Source organism: Perognathus longimembris, chromosome 22 (genome assembly GCF_023159225.1).
Source record: "Perognathus longimembris pacificus isolate PPM17 chromosome 22, ASM2315922v1, whole genome shotgun sequence".
In the NCBI taxonomy this organism is placed as follows: domain Eukaryota; kingdom Metazoa; phylum Chordata; class Mammalia; order Rodentia; family Heteromyidae; genus Perognathus; species Perognathus longimembris.
In genome coordinates this window covers 1,558,353-1,581,095 of record NC_063182.1, presented here as the reverse complement: position 1 = coordinate 1,581,095, position 22,743 = coordinate 1,558,353, and the positions used below count along the sequence as shown (strand labels likewise).

Sequence of the window (22,743 nt, the reverse complement as noted above, 5' to 3'; positions counted from 1 at the left end):
TAAACGACACTGAGGTTAATGAAAACTGAAAAACAATTAACAAAACACTTAAGTTTTGCAAGAATTCATAAACTTGAAAAATTAACATAACGTTCCTAATCTGGCGAGATATCATTTGTTATTTCTACATGATTTAAAGGTGAAACATTTATTAACAAAAGATGAAGGCTATACTAAAAAACCCACAGAACTCAAGTACAGAAATAAGAGCAGATATTATAAAGGTATTTACTTCATATTAGACTCTGTTACAATTTTTGATTTGTATGCAAAAGAAAACAGGAGGTCCATCAATTCTCTTTCTGTTTCGTAGGCTCTCATACCATTTTCCCTGAGAAAATAACCAGCATTACACACTCTTCCAAACTGAACTGGTATTACTACTATATGTGCCCAACAAGATCAGGAATTGGGGTTGTGGCTCAAGTGGAAGACAATTTATTTGCCTGGTAATTAAATACAAATCTCAGAGTACAATCCCCGCACACTACTAAAAAATGCATCACCCAAGAGCACTGAGTACTACACAAGAAGAAATTCTACTATATGCCTGCTAATTAGGTACAAAGCAGAGTTCAATCCCACATACAACTAAAAAATAAATCACTCAGATCATCCTGTACTAGTGCTTAGTTGTGTCCAGCAAGCTACAAAAACAAAGTCCACAAAGGTGTAGCTCAGTGGCAGCGAGCCTGCTTAGCACGTACAAGGCAGTTCTAGCACTTCCCTCAAAAAAACCGTCACCACAGCATTTACTCTTCTAATTTTTCCCGACGCATTATTTCTATCAAAGAGCCCAAGAAAACAAAGTACCTCATTTAATTGGCTTCTCAGCAGGTAAAACAATTAATAGGCATCCTTCAAATCCTCTGCCAAGAGACATCTTTAGGCATTGCAAAAATAAAAAAACTAATAAAAATAAAAAAAATACTAGCAGTGCCTGCTATAAATTTGATAACCATACTAAATTTTCACTCACCTCTGCTCAATACCAAGATGAGCGTTGATGCTAGCATACCGGGCAGTGCCAGTGAGGTTTTTATCTTCTCTGTACGGTATGTGTTGCCTTGTCCTGTTGTCTCTGTACTTTTTGGCCAAACCAAAATCAATAAGGAATAACTTTAAAAGAGAAATAAAGAGCCATTAGGTTTCTAGCCTGTGCAATTAAGATTTTTCTTATTTACTAAATGGCATGTGTCCTATGTATTCAACTATATCAAAATAAAGTATCATAAGTAGAACAGATAATCAATAGATTTAACACAATAGTTTTTACTACTCATCAGTGAGCAAGTAAAATATACAGTTAGGTCTAGTTGTTTTATCCTTGTTTGCATTTCATAGGCCCAGCATTATATACTCAGAGCCCATTCTTGTACATGGAAAAACATGCATAGGCCTGACAACAACGAAGTATGTCAGGTATGCTGTTTGACATAATGGAATCTGACACCCTGTCACTACTGATAAGTAAGAATGATATCTCAGGATCTACATAAAAGCTATATGGAACTGTGCCCTCCTACAAAGGCCATTCTTCAGTAGAACAACAAAATGTTCACCCTATGAATTAACACAAACTTTACAGTCTGATATTGTCCAAAAAAAAAAAAAATCAAGATATTTTTTAGATTAATAAAGGATTTTCTTAATGAAGCATTTGGTATCACATTTTACTATTTTGTACTGATGTGATTTAGCTACACTTTTGGAAATCTAAAAAAAAAGCAAGGAGCATTTAAGTTAAGGTAGCTTAGAAACTAGCAGTTTAAATAAGCAAGTTAAAAACAAAATTAGCACTTAAAACAAAATAGTTTTATCTTATCTATATTGTACCCAGGAAAGAAGGAACTAAATTTTTCTTAGTACTCCCTGTTTTCAAGTTTTAGAAAACCTCATTACATATTGTCTTAAAGTACTGTTTGCAATGAGGATCAAGGTGGACCAAGGTGGACAGGTATAGGTGTCTGATTACGTGGACACAGCCCAACACTACTGACTCTTCGCTAGCCACGACTACCTAAGCTTAAAGACTCTTCATTAGGCTATTGGGTCTCTTCTGCCACACTTATAATCTATGATGTTTACCTAACACATGTTATGATTTGTTCTAAAAAATAAGCCAAGTTATGGATTTAGGTTTAAAAGCTCTGACAGGAGCCCTCTCTTAAGGAGGAGGAGGATAAATAATAACTAATTCAGTCAGACAATATAAACTGTTTTGAGTTATATAATTGTACAAAGTAACAATGAGACTTATAACCAGGTCAACAATAAAGTATTTTTATTTGGTCTTCCCTAGAAGAATGGAGGTTATTAGTAGAATGTACTAGCTTTAGCTAAGGAAATCAATCCAAGTTATTTTAGGGATAAGGTAACCAGTGCAATATATAATTGAGCAAAAACACTTAAGCAAAACAAAAATTATGATAAGGAATTTTACAGTCTTATATTAAAAACAAACAAACAAAAAAAGCAAAAGGATCTGACAAGATTACAAGTGAGTTTCATTCAAGTCTAAGTGTATATCCTACAGCTCCACTTAGAGCTCAACCCGGCATTTTCCTCACCACTGACGGCTGCTTTAAAGAAACTATCACTAGAGTTCTTTCATTCCAAAGTTGGATAAAACATTTAAAAAGAAACAAAGGCAACACCCAGAAAGTATAAATACTATCTTCCTAAACATGTCAATCTTTATAACATCAAACATAAAAATAAATTAAGAGAAAGTCCTAAAAATGAGAATTTTCTCTTATAAAAACTGAAAAAAAAATCAGGAAATCATTTCAAGAATGGCATCCTACATTCAGCAAACAACTGAGAGGAAACCACTTGGAATAAAAAATGCTAATTACTTAAGAGATGTTGTTCATTAACCTCCAAGTACCTACCAAGCATCTTTAGTAGCTATGTATTCAAGTTAAAAACTAACGTAAACATGTAACAGAAGCGTGTTTACCTTCATTATGTGACTACCAAGGGCTTAAATCAACAGGAAGATGTAAAGGAGGCAGAACCAAATGAGTGTAAGATAAAGGCGTGCATATGCAAAGACACAGGCATAGTTATTTGGTGGGTCAAATTACTTTCCCAGAGATTTCCAAGATTTGTGCTCATTCTAAAGAATGGAGTCCTATTTTCACCAAAATATAGAGATGTGAGGTGATAACCTCTGATAAACTCTTCTGGTGGCTCCCACCTGCAACCCTAGCTATTTGTGAGGTGGAGTAATTCAAGGTAGAAAAATCTGAGACACTCCATTTCTAACTAACCAGCAAAAAAAAAAAAAGGCTGCACCGCAGATGGAGGTGAAGTGGGAAAGTGCCAGCTGTGACCAAAAACCTAGTGCGTGGCTCTGAGTTCAAGTCTTGGTCTTGACACTAAAACACTCTTTTTTTTTAATACTTAAAGTAATTTTCCTCCTCCTAATTGGGCGATGTTTCCTTGTCTTTCTGAAAAGGGTAAGATTACTTTTACTTCACAACCTAATTAAAGTGCTCAAAACTTTAATATGAATTTCCACATACATTATTAAATGACCTTCTAACACCCATCTGCTCTCATTCAACAAAATCTTGGTACAACAGAAAATGTTTCATTATAAAATAGTAGATCCGTTCCGGTATGAAAGGAACTGAGTTTCGGATGGCCCTTCTAGGAACAGGAGGTCATTCTGATAAGGCTTAGGGGCATGGAAGAGATGATATACACCGACATGGCGGTGATGGCTTTTCCATTTTCTTGGTGCTACCACTGCCCCTGAGCTCTGGTGTTCAAGGCTGGTGCTACCACTTCAGCTACAGCTTTGCTTCCAGCCATTTTTTGGTGGGTAATTGGAGATAAGGAGCTCATGCCATTTCCCATCTGAGCTGGCTGTGAACGCCCATCCCCCGCGAGGACAACTGGCAGGAGGCGCGGGTGGCCTTCCCCCTAGGACAAGCCAGGCCGTCCCAGAGCTCGCCGTTTTCCCGCCTCAGCCTCCTGGGCTTGGATCCTAGGCGTGTGCTACACTTCATTTTTTTTTTTTTAATAACCCATACTAATACCATCTTCATAGATACAAAAAAATGGAAATTCAGAATCATCTGATCAGAAGCATAAAATTCTACACACTAAATTGTATTTATTTTCCTTTGACTTAAAATTCACACAGGGGAACAAGTATTTAACTCCCACCAAAGTAAAAAAGAATAAAGCAACGCTCATCTTTTCTTTAAGTATTTAGAAACTACCAAGGATGTGTTAGCCTACAAAAATGTAAACCATTAGCGTATACTTTCATTGTCTTTCATACTACTCCTAATGGCAGTCTACTGTTTAATCTCTACGTTTAGTAGTTACTATTATACTGTTAAGAACATAACACCTTCTAGTTCTGAAGCATATAATGCTCTTAAGCAACCATTTGGTTGAAGGTAAGAATTGACAGAGTGATTATCAAGTCTAGAAACACTAGATCTAAAAGTCTGACCTATACTTACCCAAGGTTCTTAGGAAAGTAGAAGAGAGGTGAGGGGGAATATATTCATTTGATAGTATTGAATGCAACTGAATTCTGTATATTAGGCTCTGCAACTCCAAATACATTTAAAAAAATAAAAAGTCTATCACAAGTTTACTACTAAGTAAGGAATTCCAGCATATACAAACACATTCCCTTATATGGATGTTAGTGTCCTAAAATAAAGGATAGCCTATTTTCATTTAGTTTTTTTTCTAAATTTTACAACTTTTAAGCAAAAGCCAGAAAAAAAATCTTAGTAATGTTATGTTTGCCAAGTATGTCTGAATAATGCCAACGTAAGAGGTTCTTGAGCAAGATCTATATTCTCCAGAATTAAAACGAAACAAAAATAATTAAAATAAAACAATAAAAAAGAAAAGCACATGAATTTGGGATTGAGGTTGGAATAGGAGACAGTTTCAGACCTGGTTTAATCCTGAGAAAGATGGGTCCTGAGAAGTACTAACAGTCATGCTTCTTTTCCTCTTCCCCACTGGAGATTCTAAACACTGAACAGACAATAGAGGGTGGCAGTGCATCAAACAGTATTGCTCACATTGCAACAATGGCCGGCGCAGACAGGCAACACCGAGGCATCAGAGAAAGAACAGGGTAGCCAAATGCCATCCTTCTTCCACAAGCATGGTAGCGTCTCAGTTTTCCAAATAAGAATATCACATGCTTCAGAATATTTGCATTCTACAGAATACTTGAGTTTTTAATGCCACTATTATTGTGTCACTGCCTGAAACAGGGATAGCAATGGTGACATTTGGCTCTTTAATTTTTAAAGCAAAAATGGGGAATTTAGGTCTATGATCTTTGGTACCACGATCTGCCCTTCCCCCAAAAGAGATTGTGCAGGGGGAAAAAATCTTCAGTAAGGAAGAGGTAGAAGGCATTTAGTCACCTTAGAATTTATTTTTGAAAGCATGCAGGGCTGATTACTTGAAGAAATGAGCAAATTCACTAAGATTGGAGTGGCCACTCCCAAATATCAAATTCAGAACAATTTTCCAGTAAATTTAACTTCAAAAATCAATCTCAAAAGCCCTCCCCCAAAACCTTTTCCCCACACAAATAGAAAACTACTGGAACAAACTGACCAAAGAATCCAGTCTCATTACTGGCATTTTGAAATTATAATACCAAAAAAACCCACTAAAAACTAATCACATAAAACACTAATCTAAAATGCTCAAGAGAAACCTTAATTATGTGAATCTTAGTGAAGCAAAATAGTTCATGTTATCCTGACAGTCTCTCCGAGTGACAATAAGCTGCTGCACAAAATTCTTACTATCTGCAAGGACTCAAACCCTAGAGTGGCTGTCACTACTAGGTAACTTGGACTTCCTAACGGCTGTGTTATGCTTAAGGAGGAATTAAACCCCTTAAAGAAGGAGTATCCAGGCCATCATTTAAATTGAAGGAAAAACTATCTACTGCACTGTTGTCATGCAGAAGAACGGGATTTTTAAGGGTAAGAATATGGAAAAGAGAGGGCTGGGTAATGTCCAAATGAAGAGTTAAACTGACAAAACGGCCCCCCGAAAGTCAGTTGTTTAAATTACCAGGTTTTGCAATGAAAATTAAAAACCTGGAAGCTTCATCTCTTTGAAGCTACTATTTGGCTATTAATTTTTAAAAATACAATTTAAGAAAAAAGTTACCTATAGAATGAAAAATCTTTCGTTATTTATGGTACAGTAAAAAATGTAATCTCCTAAAACTTGGTCAGACTAACATTAATATCTCACACATTAATAAGTTACAACAATTCCAATAATACGGCTCCAAGTTGGCATTCATACAGGCAAACAAAGGTAAACATTTACAGCTGGACCTAAAACACCAAACATTCCCTGGCAGTTTTAACAAATAGGAATCTTCCTTCTGAAAACCAACAATGCTCCCCACAAAACAAAACAAAACAAAAAAACCCCAAGTTGTCCTGAAGTTGAGAATTTCTATCAGATCATCAGATTTTCACATGCTTAGTGCATTGCCAATGCTGCCTGTCTGCCCGAGCTTAACAAAGAATGGATAAAGCAATTCACTCTATAACACTAATCATTGCAAGAAAAGTTTCAATACAATTGTTTCTAACTGCAATCATGCGCCACTAGATAAAAAAGAAACCCAATTGCCCCGTAAGTCCATCAGTCTCAGAAACACTAAAGAGCTCTAATTTTGTTGTATGAATGTCATTTCACTTGTCTGCATTTTCCTTTAAAAGTGGTGGAGAACTCACCAGACTTGGCACCCAAGTAAGAAACAGTTAACTACTTTTGAAGCAAGATCCCAAATTAGCCTTTTAAATACACAAATCCAAGCACTGAAGAATTCTCCGTATCAACCATGCTCAGTCAGCAAAAGTTAACTCCATGGTGACAGACAGGTCAGTGTTTCCCACACTGACAAACATGTATAATACAAAACCCACACTAAAGGTTAAATCTGATTTTTAGCATTGAGAAGGAAAAGTATATAGAGATTTTCGCTATTCAAGTGAATGAAAAAAATACAACTGTTCAATAGTTAAATAACAGACGATTCCAGCTCATTAAAAAGCCCTTAGAATTTTGTATTTCCATATATAGGTAACTTACATGGTTGGTAAGTTGAAAAGAATATATACCAAGTTACTAAGTTATTAATGAGTTATTAGCTGATTATCCTTCTAGCACAATCTTTTAAAGCAATTATAGCAATTTCAATTCACTATGGCTTTTTAAAGACTGAAAAGTACCAAAGCAACTTGTCAATATTTTACTTTTTATTGTTTCATGCAAAAAGCATTTGACTAACCTTATTACAGTGACGCCCAATACCCATTAGGAAGTTATCTGGCTTAATGTCTCTGTGTATAAAATTCTTTGTATGCACATATTCGATTCTACTGATCATCTAGAAAAAAGGGAAGCAGAGATAGTTAAGTGATAAAAAGAAAGTAACAGATTATTTCTCAAAGCAATTCAATATTCAAGTATTAGAGTTAACAATGACAACCTAAGAAACAATTAAAAAGTACAAAAAAGTATCTTATTTCTAGCTTTACGATACCTAAGTATAAACTCACAGTGCCCTTTTGCTCATCTTACTCATATTAATGGTCAAAAATATGGGTCTAATCTGGTAGAAGTCTTGGAGTTTGCAACGTTCAAATTACAGACTCATCTCTAAATAACAAAATCTAGAAGTGGAGATGTGGCTCAAGTGTTAAGGCAACTGTCTTGAGTAGAAAGAGCTAAGCAAGAGCTCAAGGCCCAGAGTTTAAGCTCCAGTACTGGCATAAAAGGAAAAACAAAAGAAAAAATTTTGGATCTTAATTTTGTATCCTGAGGTAACATGTTTATAATCAGCCTGGCAGGGTATAAGGGATATATATAGTTCAGTGGACTGTGTGTTTAGCATGCACAATGTCCTAGGTTCAATTCCCCTGTACTACAACACAGGCACACCAAACTAGCTATGTATTACCAAGACCTGTGCTCCATGTTATTTCATATAAACACAGACATAAATATTCAGACTGCAACACACACACACAGATTTGGGAGGTGTTGACCATTTGATAATTCATACTAAAGTAGAAGCCTTTTTTTTTTTTCCTAATTTTTGGGGGGAGGGAGGTGTGTGTGTGTGTATGTCCTGGGGCTTCAACTCAGAGCCTTGAGCTCCTGCTCAGCTTTCTCACTTAAGGCTGCCAATCTACTACTGGAGTTACAACTTCCACTTCTGGCTTTTTGGTTGGAGTCTCCTCAACGTGTCTGTCTGGACAGGCTTTGAACCTTACTGAATCCTCAGATCTCAGCTTCCTGAACAGGAGGGGCTGGTTACTGACACGAGCCACCAGCACCCACTGTTTTAACTAACCATATCCTATACACTCCTGAGAGTCAAGTGAATATAATTGCTTGTAAATTAGGTCAAACCAAACTGTATAACTTTTGTATTATTATTAGCCAGATTGAACCCAGACTGTCACATATACGCTGAAGAAATGCTCTACCACTGAGCTATATATCTTAAGCCTCTTTCCTTGTCAATGTCTACAAATAGCCTTCTGAGTTTATAATTTTTAAGTTTAACATAAGTCTTCCTCAGTTTTTCCTCTACTCACAATATTGTTTCTATTTTCACCCCATTTATAATAAAAACATATCTGTATACATATACATATATATGCACATATACACACATACATACACACGTCAGTACCTATCAAATGCTAGTTTAGTGCTTTTATTTCTATAGGCTATGAATCCAATACAATTGTGAAGAGTTGCTAGTCAGGTATATATTTTTCATTGTCACAGATAACATCCGTTGTCTTTCAAAATAGGCCATAAACTTATTTTAGAAGAGCATTCTTCTCATTACCTCTTATTTCACCTCTTGATTTTGCAAATTTGAAGAAAATCTACTAACTTGCTTGTATGTCTCACACACTTAGTTTGGGTATCTGACCACTATTACTGGTAACTTGGATTTGCTATTTTTTTTCCCTGGCTTGTCCTTTTGCTTATGGAGTTCTCTGTATACAATAAACAATCCTTTATCTGCTATGCAAATGATTTTTAAAAATTTGTCTTTTGACTGTTTAATGGCTTCTCAAAATACAAATTTCTAATTTTTAAATTCTTTTCTACTCGAAATTTTTCTAAGATGTTTTAAAATGTATTCTATATCTAAAGATTGTCAACATTATCTCCTACCTGTATATTCTTGCTCTTCTCATTGATACATACAGTGATGAAATGCCCATCATCAACTTGTGACTATTAGTCCTAGCAAGGAGGTCAGGTAGGCATATGACAGCTAATGGCAGAAACCAGACCACTTTAAGTGCTATCTAACATCTGCAAAGCAAGACGACTATTCTTTTGTGTAACTGCCTTACAAAAAGCATTCCTGCAATCTCATCTTCAGGAATTATATTCTTTCTCCTATTATTCATGTACCCACCCAGACTTTAACTCTAAAACCCCAAATAACTTATTTTTTTCCAATATTTTCTTCTAGATTCAGAGCTCCTAGAGGAAAGGGACTATTTATTCTTTATCTCCCTACAGGTAAGCACTCAATTTCAGTCATTGTATAAATGTTTATGTGCTAGCAAGCCTCCAAAATAACCTTTATTGTGATATACTCATGTTAGTTACATCTTTGAAAGCTTTTTAACCTTATAAAGCTACAGTTTACAACATACCACAAATTGAACATCATAATATGCTAATATTTCCTAAGTCACAAAGAAACTTGGGGAATCAGATGCTTAGATAAGAAAAGCACTACCTTCTAATTCTTTGAACCCAATTTTAAAAATGTGATACCAGGGAGCTAGTGGCTTACACACGTACTTCAAAATATTTGGGAGGCTGCAAGCAGGAGGATTATGAGGCCACACCAGATGTGCCTATGAAACCTTCTCTACACCAACCATAGGTGTGGTGTGTACAGGCTTCTCATCCAACTACAACGGGATGCCTGAAACAGGCAGGCTGCAATCTAGGTGCATCCACGGGGGTGGGGGGGAGGACTGGAGGTATGGCTCCACACCTTTGTCGGGGAAAACCCCGACAAATACACAGAAGGCCAAGTTCAAACCCCCGAAACCAAAACAATTCATCCACCAGTTGTTTGGGGTGGAAAAGGCCTGAATCTAGGCACACGGGAGGCAGACCACCAGTTTTGAGGTCAGCCTGGTCTACATAAAAAGCCCCTACTCTAAGGGCAGAGATTCAGGATAAAGACAAGGCGTCTTGATGTCCTGTCCTGGAGGCTGGCCTCAAAGTTCCAATCATCCTGCCTCGGCCCCGAAATTTTAAGCTTGCACCATGATGCATAACTTTCATCCACATAATTTTACTAAGTACAGAATTTAACTTGAATTATCTCTACCTTTTTCCCCTGCCCTTAAAAAGCAGCAAATCCCAGTTGGGCACTATATTAACCCTAGCTACTCGGGAAGTTGAGATCTGAGGACTATAGTTCACAGCCAGCCTGTGCAGCATCTCCAATTAACCAAAAAGCCAGAAGGCCTGACTGACAGAGCACCGGCCTTCAGCGAAAAAGCCTCAGAGTTCAAGCTTCAGGTCTGGCACCAAAAACTAAATAATTTTTTAAAAGTAACAAGTCGTGGGGCTGGGGATATGGCCTAGTGGCAAGAGCGCTTGCTTCATATACATGAGGCCCTGGGTTTGATTCCCCAGCACCACATATACAGAAAATGGCCAGAAGTGGCGCTGTGGCTCAAGTGGCACAGTGCTAGCCTTGAGCAAAAGGAAGCCAGGGACAGTGCGCAGGCCCAGAGTCCAAGCCCCAGGACTGGCCAAAAAAAACCCTCAAAACAACAACAACAACAACAACAACAACAAAAAAAAACATCTGTGGCTGGGGGGAAAAGAAGAGAACAACCTCTTAAGTTAGTTCAGCACCTCACTATATACTCCAAGGTGGCCTTAAACTTTCAATCTTCCTCTCTCAGCCTACTGCATATTGAGATGACAGGCATGTATCAGGATACTCAATAAACAAAAAGATACCGCTTACAGCCAAGTGCTGATGGCTCATGCCTGTAATCATAGCTACTTAGGAGGCTGAGATCTGGAGATGGCTGTTTGGAGCCAAACCAGGCAACAAAGTACACAGGCTCTTTAGTTAGCCACCAAAAAGTTAGCAGTAGAGCTAGGCTCAAGTGGTAGAGCATTATCCTTGAGCACAAAAGGTCAGGGACAGCACTCTTGCCCTGAGTTCAAGCTCCAGGATCGGGGAAAAAATAAACACAGACAAACCTAGCTTTTAAAAAGGGGCTTAAACATATTTATAGTTTTATTCCCATTGGAGAATATTTACAAGCTAGATTTGCACACTTGAATACACACTCTATAATAGCAGAGTATAAGTATCTTGTTTTCTGCTGGGCACTGGTACTTCACACCTAAAATCCTAGCTACTCAGGAGGCTAAGATCTGAGAATCTTAATTTAAAGTCAGCCTGGGTAGAAAAGTCCATGAAACTCTTATCTATAATCAATCACCACAAAAGCTGGAAGTGGAGCTGTAGGCTCTCAAGTGGTAGACTGCTAGCCTTAAACAAAAAAGCTCAGGGACAGTACTAGGCCCCGGATTCAGGCCTGGGATTGGCACAAAATACAAAACATAAAAAACCCTTCTTGCTTTTCCAAAGTTAAGTCATATCTATATGGGATAATAGTATGATTTTATGAATGCTTAAATTATAGTAGTATTCTCAGCTTTTATTTTTGTCAAAATTCCACATACCTGGTCAGCTAACATAAGTACAGTTTTCATTGTGAACCTCCTTGAGCAGAAATTGAAGAGGTCTTCCAGGCTGGGTCCCAGAAGATCCATGACTAGCACATTATAGTCTTTTTCCTGACCGTACCACCTAGTAAAAGGAGAAAAAGGGAAAATGAAACATGTTTATGAACTGTGATTATATTATCACAGATTTTCACTCTTAGGATGAAGACAGCTTCCCTTCTTGGTTGGCCATTTATTTATTTATTGCCAGTCCTGGGGCCTGGGACTCAGGGCCTGGGCAATGTCCCTGAGCATCTTTTGCTCAAGGCTAGCACTCTTAGTACTTGAGCCACAGCACCACTTCCAGCCTTTCCTGTTTATGTGGTGCTGGGGAATCAAACCCAGGGCTTCATGCATGCTAGGCAAGCGCTCTACCACGATGCCACATTCCCAGCAACTACATATGTAATTTTACATTTTTAGTAGCCACATGTAAAATAAAAAGGTAACATTAATTTTAATAGTATTATTTTATTTAGTCTGATGTATCAATCTCATTTGGTCATACAACTAATGTAAAAAAACATTAAGCTATGCTACATCTTTTTCTCCTATTAGTATGGAGAGCAGCTTCAAGCGTACAGTGTCCTGTAATTCTGCCTGACCCCAATATAATTGCTCGCCAGCCCCCCGGGGGGGCGTGCAGGCGGACGGCTGAAGATGGACACAAGCTGCCTTGTCCAGTGACACAGGGCTGTGTTCTGTAGGGGACAGAACAGTAGAGCTCCAGTCGTAGAGCTCCTGTCTAGTCCACAAAAGTCTTTGGGTTCAATCCCCAACACTAAAAACACACACAAAAAATACAATCAGAGAGATCCATCTATTGAAGAACACTAATGCAAAAATTCTCAACCAATTTCTTGCAGACAAAACTGAACAACACATAGTAATAAAGGTCACAGCTGGGCACTAGTGGCAAACAACTGTAATCTTAAGTACTTGGGAGACTGAAATCTGAGGATCACAGTTTGAAGCCAGTCTAGGCAAGAAAGTTTGTAAGACTCTTACCTCCAATTCACCACCAAAAGGTGAGGAAGTAGAGCTGTGGCTAAATGGTTGAAGATTATCCTTGAGCAAAAACCCCCAAAAGACCCACCTCTGTCAATACCCAGACCTTGAGTTAAGCCCCCCAAACTGGCACAAGATCAAACAATCAATCATACAATGTGACCAAGTAGGCTTCATTCTTCCTAGGAATCCAAAATTGATTCAAATACATAAATCAATAAATAAAATTTATGACATAAATAGGACAAAGAACAAACCACATGACTATCTCAATTGCCACAGAAAAAACCCTTTAACCTAACAACCTTTTATAAACATTGAGAAAAAATTAAGAATACAAGGAACGTAATTAAAACCCAGTGCTGGTCTCACTACTGTAACCCTGCTATTCTGGAGGTTGAGAGCTGTCTCCAGGTTGGCAGACAAACTCAAAAGACTTTCATCTCCAATTCACCAGCAAAAAACAAAAGTGGAGGTGTGGCTCCTACAGTAGAGCCCCAGCTTTGAGTAAAAGGGCCCGGAGTTCAAGCCCCAGTATGGGCACAAAACAACAAAAAACAGTTATGAACAATAAGCCAGGTCTTAGAAAAGGAATCCAAGTAGGGATGGAAAAAATTGTAATTATCTTATTTGCAAATAAAATGATCCTATGCTAAGCAGACCCTATGGAGTTAACAACAAAAACAAACAAAAACCAACCTAGATCTGAGAAATACCTTCAGAAAGGTTAGCAGGGCATAAAACCAACCAAAATAAGTAGCTTTCTCTATACCAACATTAACAAGCGGGGTACTTAATCCTATCTACTTAGGAGGCTCTGAGGATTGTGTTGTTCAAAGCCTGCGTGGGCAGGAAAGTCAGTGAGACTCTCATCTCCAGTGAAATACTCAGAAAAGGCCAGAAGTGGCCCTGTGGCTCAAGTGGTAGGCAGAGTGCTAGCCTGGAGTAAAAAGAAGCTCCAGGACAGTGCCCAGGCCTTGAGTTCAAGCTCTAGAACTAGCAAAAACTAAAACTAACAGTCTGAGGAATAAGAAAAACGATACTCACAATAAAAAATAATAAAATGCCTTGGTATTAATTTAACCAATGAAAAATCAAAATCTACAATAAACTGGAGACACACACATACACATATACACCCAGCAGAGTTCCTGTGCTCTATCAGGAAAATAGTCATACTGCCAAAAGTAACCTACAAGTTTAATGCAATACCCATCAAAATCCTTAAGTTGTTCTTCACAGAAATAGAAAAATCCATGAAAGCATAAAAAAGATCCTTAATAGCAAAAACAATTCTGAGTAAAAGGAACAATGTTAGATACATCATGATCCCAGACCTCCAATTTTGCTACAGGGCCTAGTAACAAAAGCAGCTTGATAGTGTGGCACAAAAGCATCTCAAGACCAATACAACAGAAGATTTAAAAATAAAACCAAGCAGCTACAGCTGTATTTGACAAAGGAGTAAACAATGTAACATATGTCTACCAGAGAAAAGACAACCTATGTAACCAATGGCAGGGAGAAAACTGACTTTGCAATTTCAAGAGACTCAAACTGTGACCCCTACCTTCTTACTCTGTAGAGGAACTCTCAATGGATCAAAGAACTTACAAGATCTGAAACTTTAAAACAGAAAACTACAGGGAAATTTTATGCCGTAAATAATTGTTTGACGATTAGGACTCCCAATTGTCCAGAAACCAAGAATAAGTGGCACATCAAATTAAAAATCAAAACAATTACCAAAATCAGACAATTCAAAGAATAGGGAGAATTTTCACCAGTTATTCAATGTAAGAAGGATTAATAGCCAAAATTTAAAAGGGTAATAACACCAAATAGTAAAAGCACAAATAATCTCAGGGTGCTAGTGACTCACTCACTCTGTAATCCTAGCAACTTGGGAAGCTAAGATCTGAGAATTGTGGTTTGAAGCCATCCCCAGCAGAAACCTTTTATTTTGCTGGTGCTGGGGTTTGAATTCAAGAGCCTGGGTGCTTGTACCTGAGTGTCTTTTTGCTCAAGGCTAACACTTTACCACTTGAGCCACAGCACCACTTCCAGCTTTTTCTGAGTAGTTTATTGGAGATAAGAGTCTCACACACACATTTCTGCCTAGGCTTCGAACTATGATCCTCCTAGCTCAGCCTCCTCAGTAGCTAGGATTACAGGTGTGAGCCACCGGAACCAGCTCATGAAAACTCTTATCTCCAATTAATCATAAGAAAGGTCTGGGACAGCACCAAGCCAAGTTCAAGCCCCAGAAAACACCACTTAATAACTGAGTAAGTGAATTAATAGTTCTCTAAGGAAAAAAAATGTCCCAAATGCTTAACCATAAAGAAAATGCAACTCAACACTACACTAAGATTATATCAACAAAGAACTATTATGGGATTCAGTATGGAGGTTTCTCAAAAATACAAGATATGGCACACACAGATACTACAGACCATTACACGGCCACAGAGAAAATGACTGCGGGCTGAGAGCCTCAGATGAGCTCGCTCCTGGTGCAATTACCTACCCAAACCACTAGGGTGCCTTGAAAACCACACATTCTAATGGGCTGCAGGTCTTGATACAGAGAGCAAGCAGGAGAGCACTGGCATGAGGCTCCTAGCTCAAACCTCAAGGCTGAAACAAAACTTTAACAAAAGGTGCGAAGTCAAACCCCAAACCAATCGAATTAAAACATCAGGTGACAATTTTTCCTTTCTTTAAAAAAACAGCATTTTATTATTATTAAGGTATTATTGTACAGAGAGGGTACTATTTCATAAGTCAAGCAATGAGTACATTTCTTTGTTGGACAATGTCATCCCTTCCTTGGCTTTCACTCAGTCCCCACCCCCTCCTTACATAGTTCATTTTCCACATAGTTTATGCTGAGTAGCACGACTGCATTTGTTCACCCTCCCTCCCTTCCCGTGCCTTTGTCCCCACATAAAAGAAAACCCCATGCAAAAACAAAACAAACAAAAAACACTGCCACTAACACCACCACCACCAAAACCCATGTTTCTATTTCCTGGAATTCATCTGACAATTTTTTTCTTAAAGATCCTAATGTGGATCCAATTTGTGGCACAATTTGGGGAACCACTGTATATAGCTGAATGGGAGGTAGATCTACATAATCATATAACAGCTATGTGATCAGGCAAATTAACCACCCTGGCACACTTACATGAAACCTTAGTTTACAGTATTGTAATGATTACAATTAAACTTCAAAAGAACAAACTACTGCACAGGAAATGGAGAGTAGTCTTTTAATTCTATCAATGTAAGTACCTTTGATTATAGACTGGAGAGAGGAAGTTCTGAGACCTGAATTCAATGCCTTTACATACTAAGCATGTTTTCTACTAACAGACAGACCTACAAGCCTGACTGACTTTCCTGTGCATGTGCGGTGCTGAGGATCACAGCATTCTTGATTGCAAAATTCCTTACTAAGGGGGGAGGGGGGAGGGGGGAATGAGGGACAAGGCAACAGTACAAGAAATGTATCCAATGCCTAACATATGAAACTGTAACCTCTCTGTACATCAGGTTTGATAATAAAAATTTTAAAAATTCCTTACTAAACATTCAGACCATGAGAAAAAGCTTCCTTAATATTTTAAGCAGGTATAATTAATTTATTTGACAGAAAATGGTGTCTAAAAATGACTAAAACCAAGAAAGTAAAAACATACATATTGCTGGGCAAAGGTGGCTCACACTGGTAATCCTAGCTACTCGGGAGGCTGATATCTAAGGATTACGCCAGCCCAGGCAGGAAAAGTCTGTGAGATTCTTAACTCCAATTAACCACCAGAAAACCAGAAATGGCACTGTGGCTCAAGTGGTAGAGTGCAACCTGGAGCTGAAGAGCTAAGGTACAGCACCCCAGGACCTGAGTTCAAGCCCCATGACAGGTAAAGACAAAAACATATATACTTCACATGGGTTCCCAAGTATTTACTCCAAACAAGATACAAAGTAACAAACAAAAAAATCCTCTTAAACTATAATCTATGAGTTTAAAGGGATAATATCCCAAATTATTAACCTCTAGTTACATAATGTGCATTAATAAATCACATTAACTTTTGTAGGGTGCTGGGGACTGAACCCAGGGCCTGTGTGTGCTAAGCAAACACTCCACCAATTGATTTACATCCCTAGCTTAGGTTACTTACACTTACAGGAGAGCTTTTCAATATCTCAATATGAGACCAAAGCAAAGAACAGTTCTTTGAGCATAGAATGAGAAGAGAGTCTATGAGCAGGCATGAAGTGACCTTGACATATAGGTGGGTAATGGCTGCCAGGAGAATGGAGTGATAAGACTCTAGTAACTCTTCTGGAATTCAATGGCTTAATGGAGTCTTGTCCAGCTCAAAAATGCTACTTGGCATTATATTATTAAGTAAACCAATATAAAGTACTTCTAGAATAGTATGAATCGAGTCATGTATCAAGATAAAAATCCATTTCTCATGCATCTAAGTGGAGTTTAATGGATTTTTTAAAAAATTAAAAAAAAACACACACACACTTTTTTCCAGGCCTGGGCCTTGAACTCAGGGCCTGAGCACTGTCCCTGGCTGCTTTTTGCTCAAGGCTAGCCACTCTGCCTTTTGAGCCACAGCGCCACTTCTGGCCGTTTTCTATACATGTGGTGCTGGGGAATTGAGCCTAGGGCTTCATTTATAGAGGCAAGCGCTCTACCACTAGGCCATATTCCCAGCCCTCTTTAATGGATTTTGAAGACATAAAATGTAGTTATCGTTTTTGTTCTCTCATAACAGTACTACATTATCACTTGTATGCTTAATTCTGACAACAAAAGAGTGAAATTTAAGTCGCTTTCAATAACTTAGAGTAAGAGTTGGCTATCTTAACTTCTAGAAGAGTTCACATTCAGACAGGGAAAAAGAGTTGTGGTTAACAAGAAAGGAGCAATTCTACATTCCCACCATCTTCTTTATTCACGATTTCTCTATAAAAGCACACCTCTTACATTACTTCAAATGGTCTTGGTCAACCTATGGTTTACCAGAACCTTGCTAAAATGTTTAAGTCATACGTGGTATTTGTCAGCTTTTCTAGCTGATATTCTCTGAAAACAGGTCTTAAAAATCCCAGAACTGAAAAATCGAAGCCCAACGAGGCAAGAAGTCAGGAGCCCTTTTTCAAACAAAACCTGGCCAGAAGCTGGGCACACAAAAGCAAACAAGTAGTTCGTTTCCCCAGCAGAACAAGGCTGGACCCCCCCACCCCCACCCCCCATGCCTTTCTGCCACCCTGTACTTTCCTTTCCAACCCAAATTAGAAAACTAAAATTACTTCTTATTTTATAGCTAATGGGCCCTAGATCACTACTCAATACCACATGCGGATCTAGAGGTCAAACTCCCAGTATCTAACTGCAATGACTGTATTAGCACTTGGTTGGTAATTATGTCTCACTGTTGCCTAAGAGGGTTACAACAGAAAGAGCAATTTTAAAGGAGCTTCCAGATGTTTTTCACAAGTTGCAAGGACTCATTCATAGCATCCTCTTTCAGCTTTTCTCTTTATACTGGGGGCTAGGCTTCTATTTAACCACAGATCCCTCACAGTACACAGGAAGGCTATACAGGCTAATTTTGTTTAGGATATCCCTAAGTTCCTTAAAGCAAATCCTACAAACAGGTGTAGGTGTGTGTGTGTGTTGATAGGATGTGTGTAGGAAATTGGGTATTTTTTTCTAGTTGAATAGAGGTAATTGTCACTCAGGTTTGTTTGCACAAGCTGGCTTGAATTGTGATCTTCAGATTTCTGCCTCCTGAAGATTAGTATGAACCACTAGCGCCTGGGTAATTTTAATAGTGTCAACACTTCTAAACGAATGACTAACAATACTTCTTTAAACTAGTCAACAGTAAACTGCCAATTTAATTCAATATTTTCAAGTAAATATTTGTTAAGTATGTACTATGAGCCAGTAATGCATAAATAGTAGGGAACAAACTAGAAAGTTGGGAAAGCGTTGCCAGTCAAACAAAAATGTTGATGTAATTCTCTGTCCTTTATACCAATGAGTTGGAAAACTGTGCTTTCACAGTCACTTTACGACCTATGAACCACCTTCGTTTCCACGTAGCTCACCAAACCACCTCCACGACAAATGCACTTTCTTCACTCATCCAATTACCATTCTGCTTTAGCAACCACTCCCAGAAGCCACTCTTCCCGGATGGCCTCCCGAACCAGTTCCCCAAGCTTTCTTCCCTACAGCCAGATCCTGAAATCCAACCTTCTCTTCTAGGAAGCTTTAATCTGAAAGACAGATTATCTCCTTACATCACCTACAGACAGTTTGTAACTACCATAACTCTCAGCACTTACCATCTTATAATAGGCACCTACCAGTCTGCTCACAGTTAATTTCATTTATTCATGTGCTTATTCAGTATATTACTCATGGCCCTTATTGCTGCCTGCGCTGTCCTTAAATAAAAACTACCAGATGAAAGAGCATGTTCTTGAGTTTAGCGCTGAAAATGACAATGTTCAGAAAAAATTCTCCAAGTATATTAAATCCTACCCCATTTATGAAATCTAATCCATCTCCCAACACACACGGATCTCCCCAAACATGATGCTAAATGAAAGGCATCAGACACAAATACCCTTACAACGTATGATGACACCTCTAAGAAATCCTAGGGAGGAAGCAGTGCTGTGGCCCAAGGAGTGGAAAGCTAGCCTCGAGGAGGAGGGCTCAGGGACAGTGCCCAGGCCTCTAGCCCCGCCACCGACCAAAAAACAAGTAAATAAAATGAACAAAAGTAAAAACTAGAGAAAATCCTTGGGAACACAATACTGATGGGAAACACACAATAAGAAGCCAGGATCCTGATTGCTTGACATTCTTTTTTAATTATTACGAATTTCAAGTGTGGATGGATCATCTCGGTTTTCGTACTAACTTTTGCCACAGAGATAAACTTGGAATTTTCCTCCCGAGAATCCATCACTTATCATGTCGTCACCCTGCACTTTCTCCATTAGAAATGAAGATCACACTGGGCTGTTTTCACGTACGTTATTTTGGCCGTTTCCACAGCTTGAATTCCTCTAGCACTTCCATGTTCGTAAAAATAGACATTGGAATAGAAAATATCTTTTGAGCACTGTTAAGAGAGCGGCTGGGCTTTCAGCTGCATTTTAGTTTCTATTCTAGAAAGGGGTTCTTTGACCACGAAAGCCCCAAACCCGACGCTCCAGCTCACGGGAATAAAATTGGCCATTTGAGGAGATCAGGTCTTTGCTTTCACAATAACAGTAATAATGATAATAATAACAACGATGCCGATGATGATGAAACCCGCCCGGATTCCGGTTTCGGATCGCGTCCGCCGAACCGGACGGGGTTCCGCGGAGGTGGCTCAACAGGTCACGGCAGCTTGACCCCGCCGTGGGGGAGCGCGGCGGCCCCGCGGGCGCCCCGACCCCGGCCCGGGGGGGTCCCCGAGGTCCCCACGGGTGGGTCACGCGGGCCGCGGACCCCTGCTTCCCCCCTCCCTCCCCCCCCCCGCCGCCCCCCCTCCTCCACCCCGGGTCTCCAGGCCCGGCCCGGGGAGGGCCGCGCGGGCCCACGCGGGGACGAGGGCAGGCGCGCCGAGCGAGTCACGTCGCTCCCTCCGCCATTTTCTAAGCGGAGGAGGAAGACATGTTGGAACCACACACACTCACACACAGAGACAGACCCAGACACACAACAAAAGGGCAGCCATTTCCGCGGTGTGTGGTGGGGGGGGGGGGTGGGGGGCCGCGGGGGGCCCCGACTCACCGGATGTGCGGGATGCCCACCCCGCCCTGCAGGATCTTGTAGAGCTTGCTCTCGTACAGCAGCTGCGGGTGCCGGGCCTTCTGCGACTCCAGCTTCACCGCCACCTCCTGCGGGGGGGGGGGGGGGAGGAGGGGAAGGGAGGGGAGAGGGCCGGGGGTCAGCCTCCGCCGCGGCCCGGGGGGGGGGTGGGGGGGCCGCCGCGCGCCCCGATCCCCCCGCCGCGCGCCCCGATCCCACCCCCCATCCCCCCGCACCCCCACCTCGCCGTTGGTGATGTTGATGGCCAGGTAGATGTCCCCGAAGGAGCCGGACCCGATCTTGCGCACCAGCTTGTACTTCCCCCCGACGATGAACTCGGCCTTGGAGCCGCTGCTGCTCGCCATGGCGGAGCGCGACCGCCGCGGCGAGGCCCGGGCCGGGGCCCCGACGACGCCTCACCGGGCAGGGGCGGAGGGGGGGGGCGAGGGCGGCGGGAGACGCGGACGCGCCGGGAGGGGCCGGGGCGCGGCCGGGCCCGGGAGAGCCGATCGCGGCCGCCCGCTGCCGCTCCCGCGCCGCCGCCTGCCGCCGCCGCCGCCGGGCCGCGGTGACCGGGGCCGGGCCGCCGCTCGCCCGCTCTCACCGCGACGCCGCGGGCCCCCGGCGAGGCGAGGCGCGGCTAGGTGGGGGCGACGGCCACGCAGCCGCCGCCGGCTTCGGCCCGGAGGGAGCCCGGTCACTCCGCCGCCGCCGCCGCCGCCGCCATCTTGTTCCTCCGGCTCCGGCCGACACAAAATGCCCCCGGTCCCCGGGAGCCGCTTCTTCACGGCGCGGAGCACTCTGGGAAAAGGCTCTCCGGCGCCAGCCGCGCCGGGTCGGCTGCCGCAGGGAGGGCGGAGCCGCGCTCGGGAGCGCCCCGGCCCACGCGCCCCACGTCGTGCGTCACCACGCAGCCGCCCCACGGCGCAGGCGCGCCCCGGCCGCGACGGCGGCGAGGGCGGCGGCGGCGCTCCCGGGCCCGGGGCTCGCCTCCACTTCCGCCCGCCCGGCCTGTCAGCCGCCCAGGGCCGCCGCCGGCTTCCCGGGCGAGGGCCGCCCCTGGACCCCCGGGCCGGAGACGGGAGCGGCCGGCCGGCGGCGGCCCGCGTCCGCTCGGGGCGAGGCCGTCACCGTCCGCCGGAGCCCCGGCCGAGGGAGGGGCTGCGCTCGGGGATCCGGGCCCGGCTGAGGGGCTGCGCTCGGGGATGCGGGCCCGGCTGAGGGGCTGCGCTCGGGGATCCGGGTCCCTGCCCCGCCCCCCGGGATCCGGGCTCCTCCCCCCCCCGCCCCCCCCCCCGATCCGGGCCCGGCCGTGGGGCTGCGCTCCGGGCTCCTCCCCCGCCCCCCGGGATGCGGGCCCGGCTGAGGGGCTGCGCTCGGGGATCCGGGTCCCTGCCCCGCCCCCCGGGATCCGGGATCCGCCCCCCCCCGAGGGATCCGGGCCCGGCTGAGGGGCTGCGCTCCGGGCTCCTCCCCCGCGCCCGTGCTGAGGGGCTGCGCTCGGGGATCCGGGCCCCTGCCCCGCCCCCCGGGCCCCGGGCTCCTCCCCCGCCCCCCGGGATGCGGGCCCGGCTGAGGGGCCGCGCTCGGGGATCCGGGTCCCCGCCCCGCCCCCCGGGATCCGGGCTCCGCCCCCCCCGAGGGATCCGGGCCCGGCCGAGGGGCTGCGCTCCGGGCTCCTCCCCCGTCCCCCGGGATCCGGGCTCCTCCCCCGCGCCCGTGCTAAGGGGCTGCGCTCGGGGATCCGGGCCCCTGCCCCGCCCCCCGGGATCCGGGCTCCTCCCCCCCGCCCCCCCCCCCATCCGGGCCCGGCCGTGGGGCTGCGCTCCGGGCTCCTCCCCCGCCCCCCGGGATGCGGGCCCGGCCGAGGGGCCGCGCTCGGGGATCCGGGTCCCCGCCCCGCCCCCCGCGCCCCGGCCCTCTCTTGATCCCCGAGGCCCAGCCCCGCTTAGAGCCGCTTCCTGAAGGGCGTCGGTCGCTGAGTCCCCCCGGAAAAGGAAAAGACTCCCGTGAGCTGCGTCCTGGTTACGTTGAAAACGACCGTC

General features: G+C 43.0%; 1 protein-coding gene across 4 annotated transcripts in view; it reads right to left on the bottom strand.

The window, feature by feature from the left end:
- Csnk1a1 (casein kinase 1 alpha 1) overlaps positions 1 to 21,139 on the bottom strand; it is a 33,612-nt gene extending 12,473 nt beyond the window's left edge. For 2 of the 4 annotated variants that reach the window (XM_048331068.1, XM_048331069.1), the window contains exons 1-6: positions 20,941 to 21,139; positions 20,681 to 20,787; positions 11,797 to 11,923; positions 7,319 to 7,417; positions 4,933 to 5,016; positions 980 to 1,119 (exon numbers count right to left, since the gene is read on the bottom strand). In XM_048331068.1, the coding sequence (XP_048187025.1) occupies positions 980 to 1,119; positions 4,933 to 5,016; positions 7,319 to 7,417; positions 11,797 to 11,923; positions 20,681 to 20,787; positions 20,941 to 21,063 (680 nt within the window). In that variant the 5' untranslated portion in view covers positions 21,064 to 21,139. The remainder of the gene's footprint in view (positions 1 to 979; positions 1,120 to 4,932; positions 5,017 to 7,318; positions 7,418 to 11,796; positions 11,924 to 20,680; positions 20,788 to 20,940) is intronic. The other 2 variants (XM_048331070.1, XM_048331071.1) reach the window with 1 other exon arrangement.
- Between the last annotated feature and the right edge of the window lie 1,604 nt (positions 21,140 to 22,743).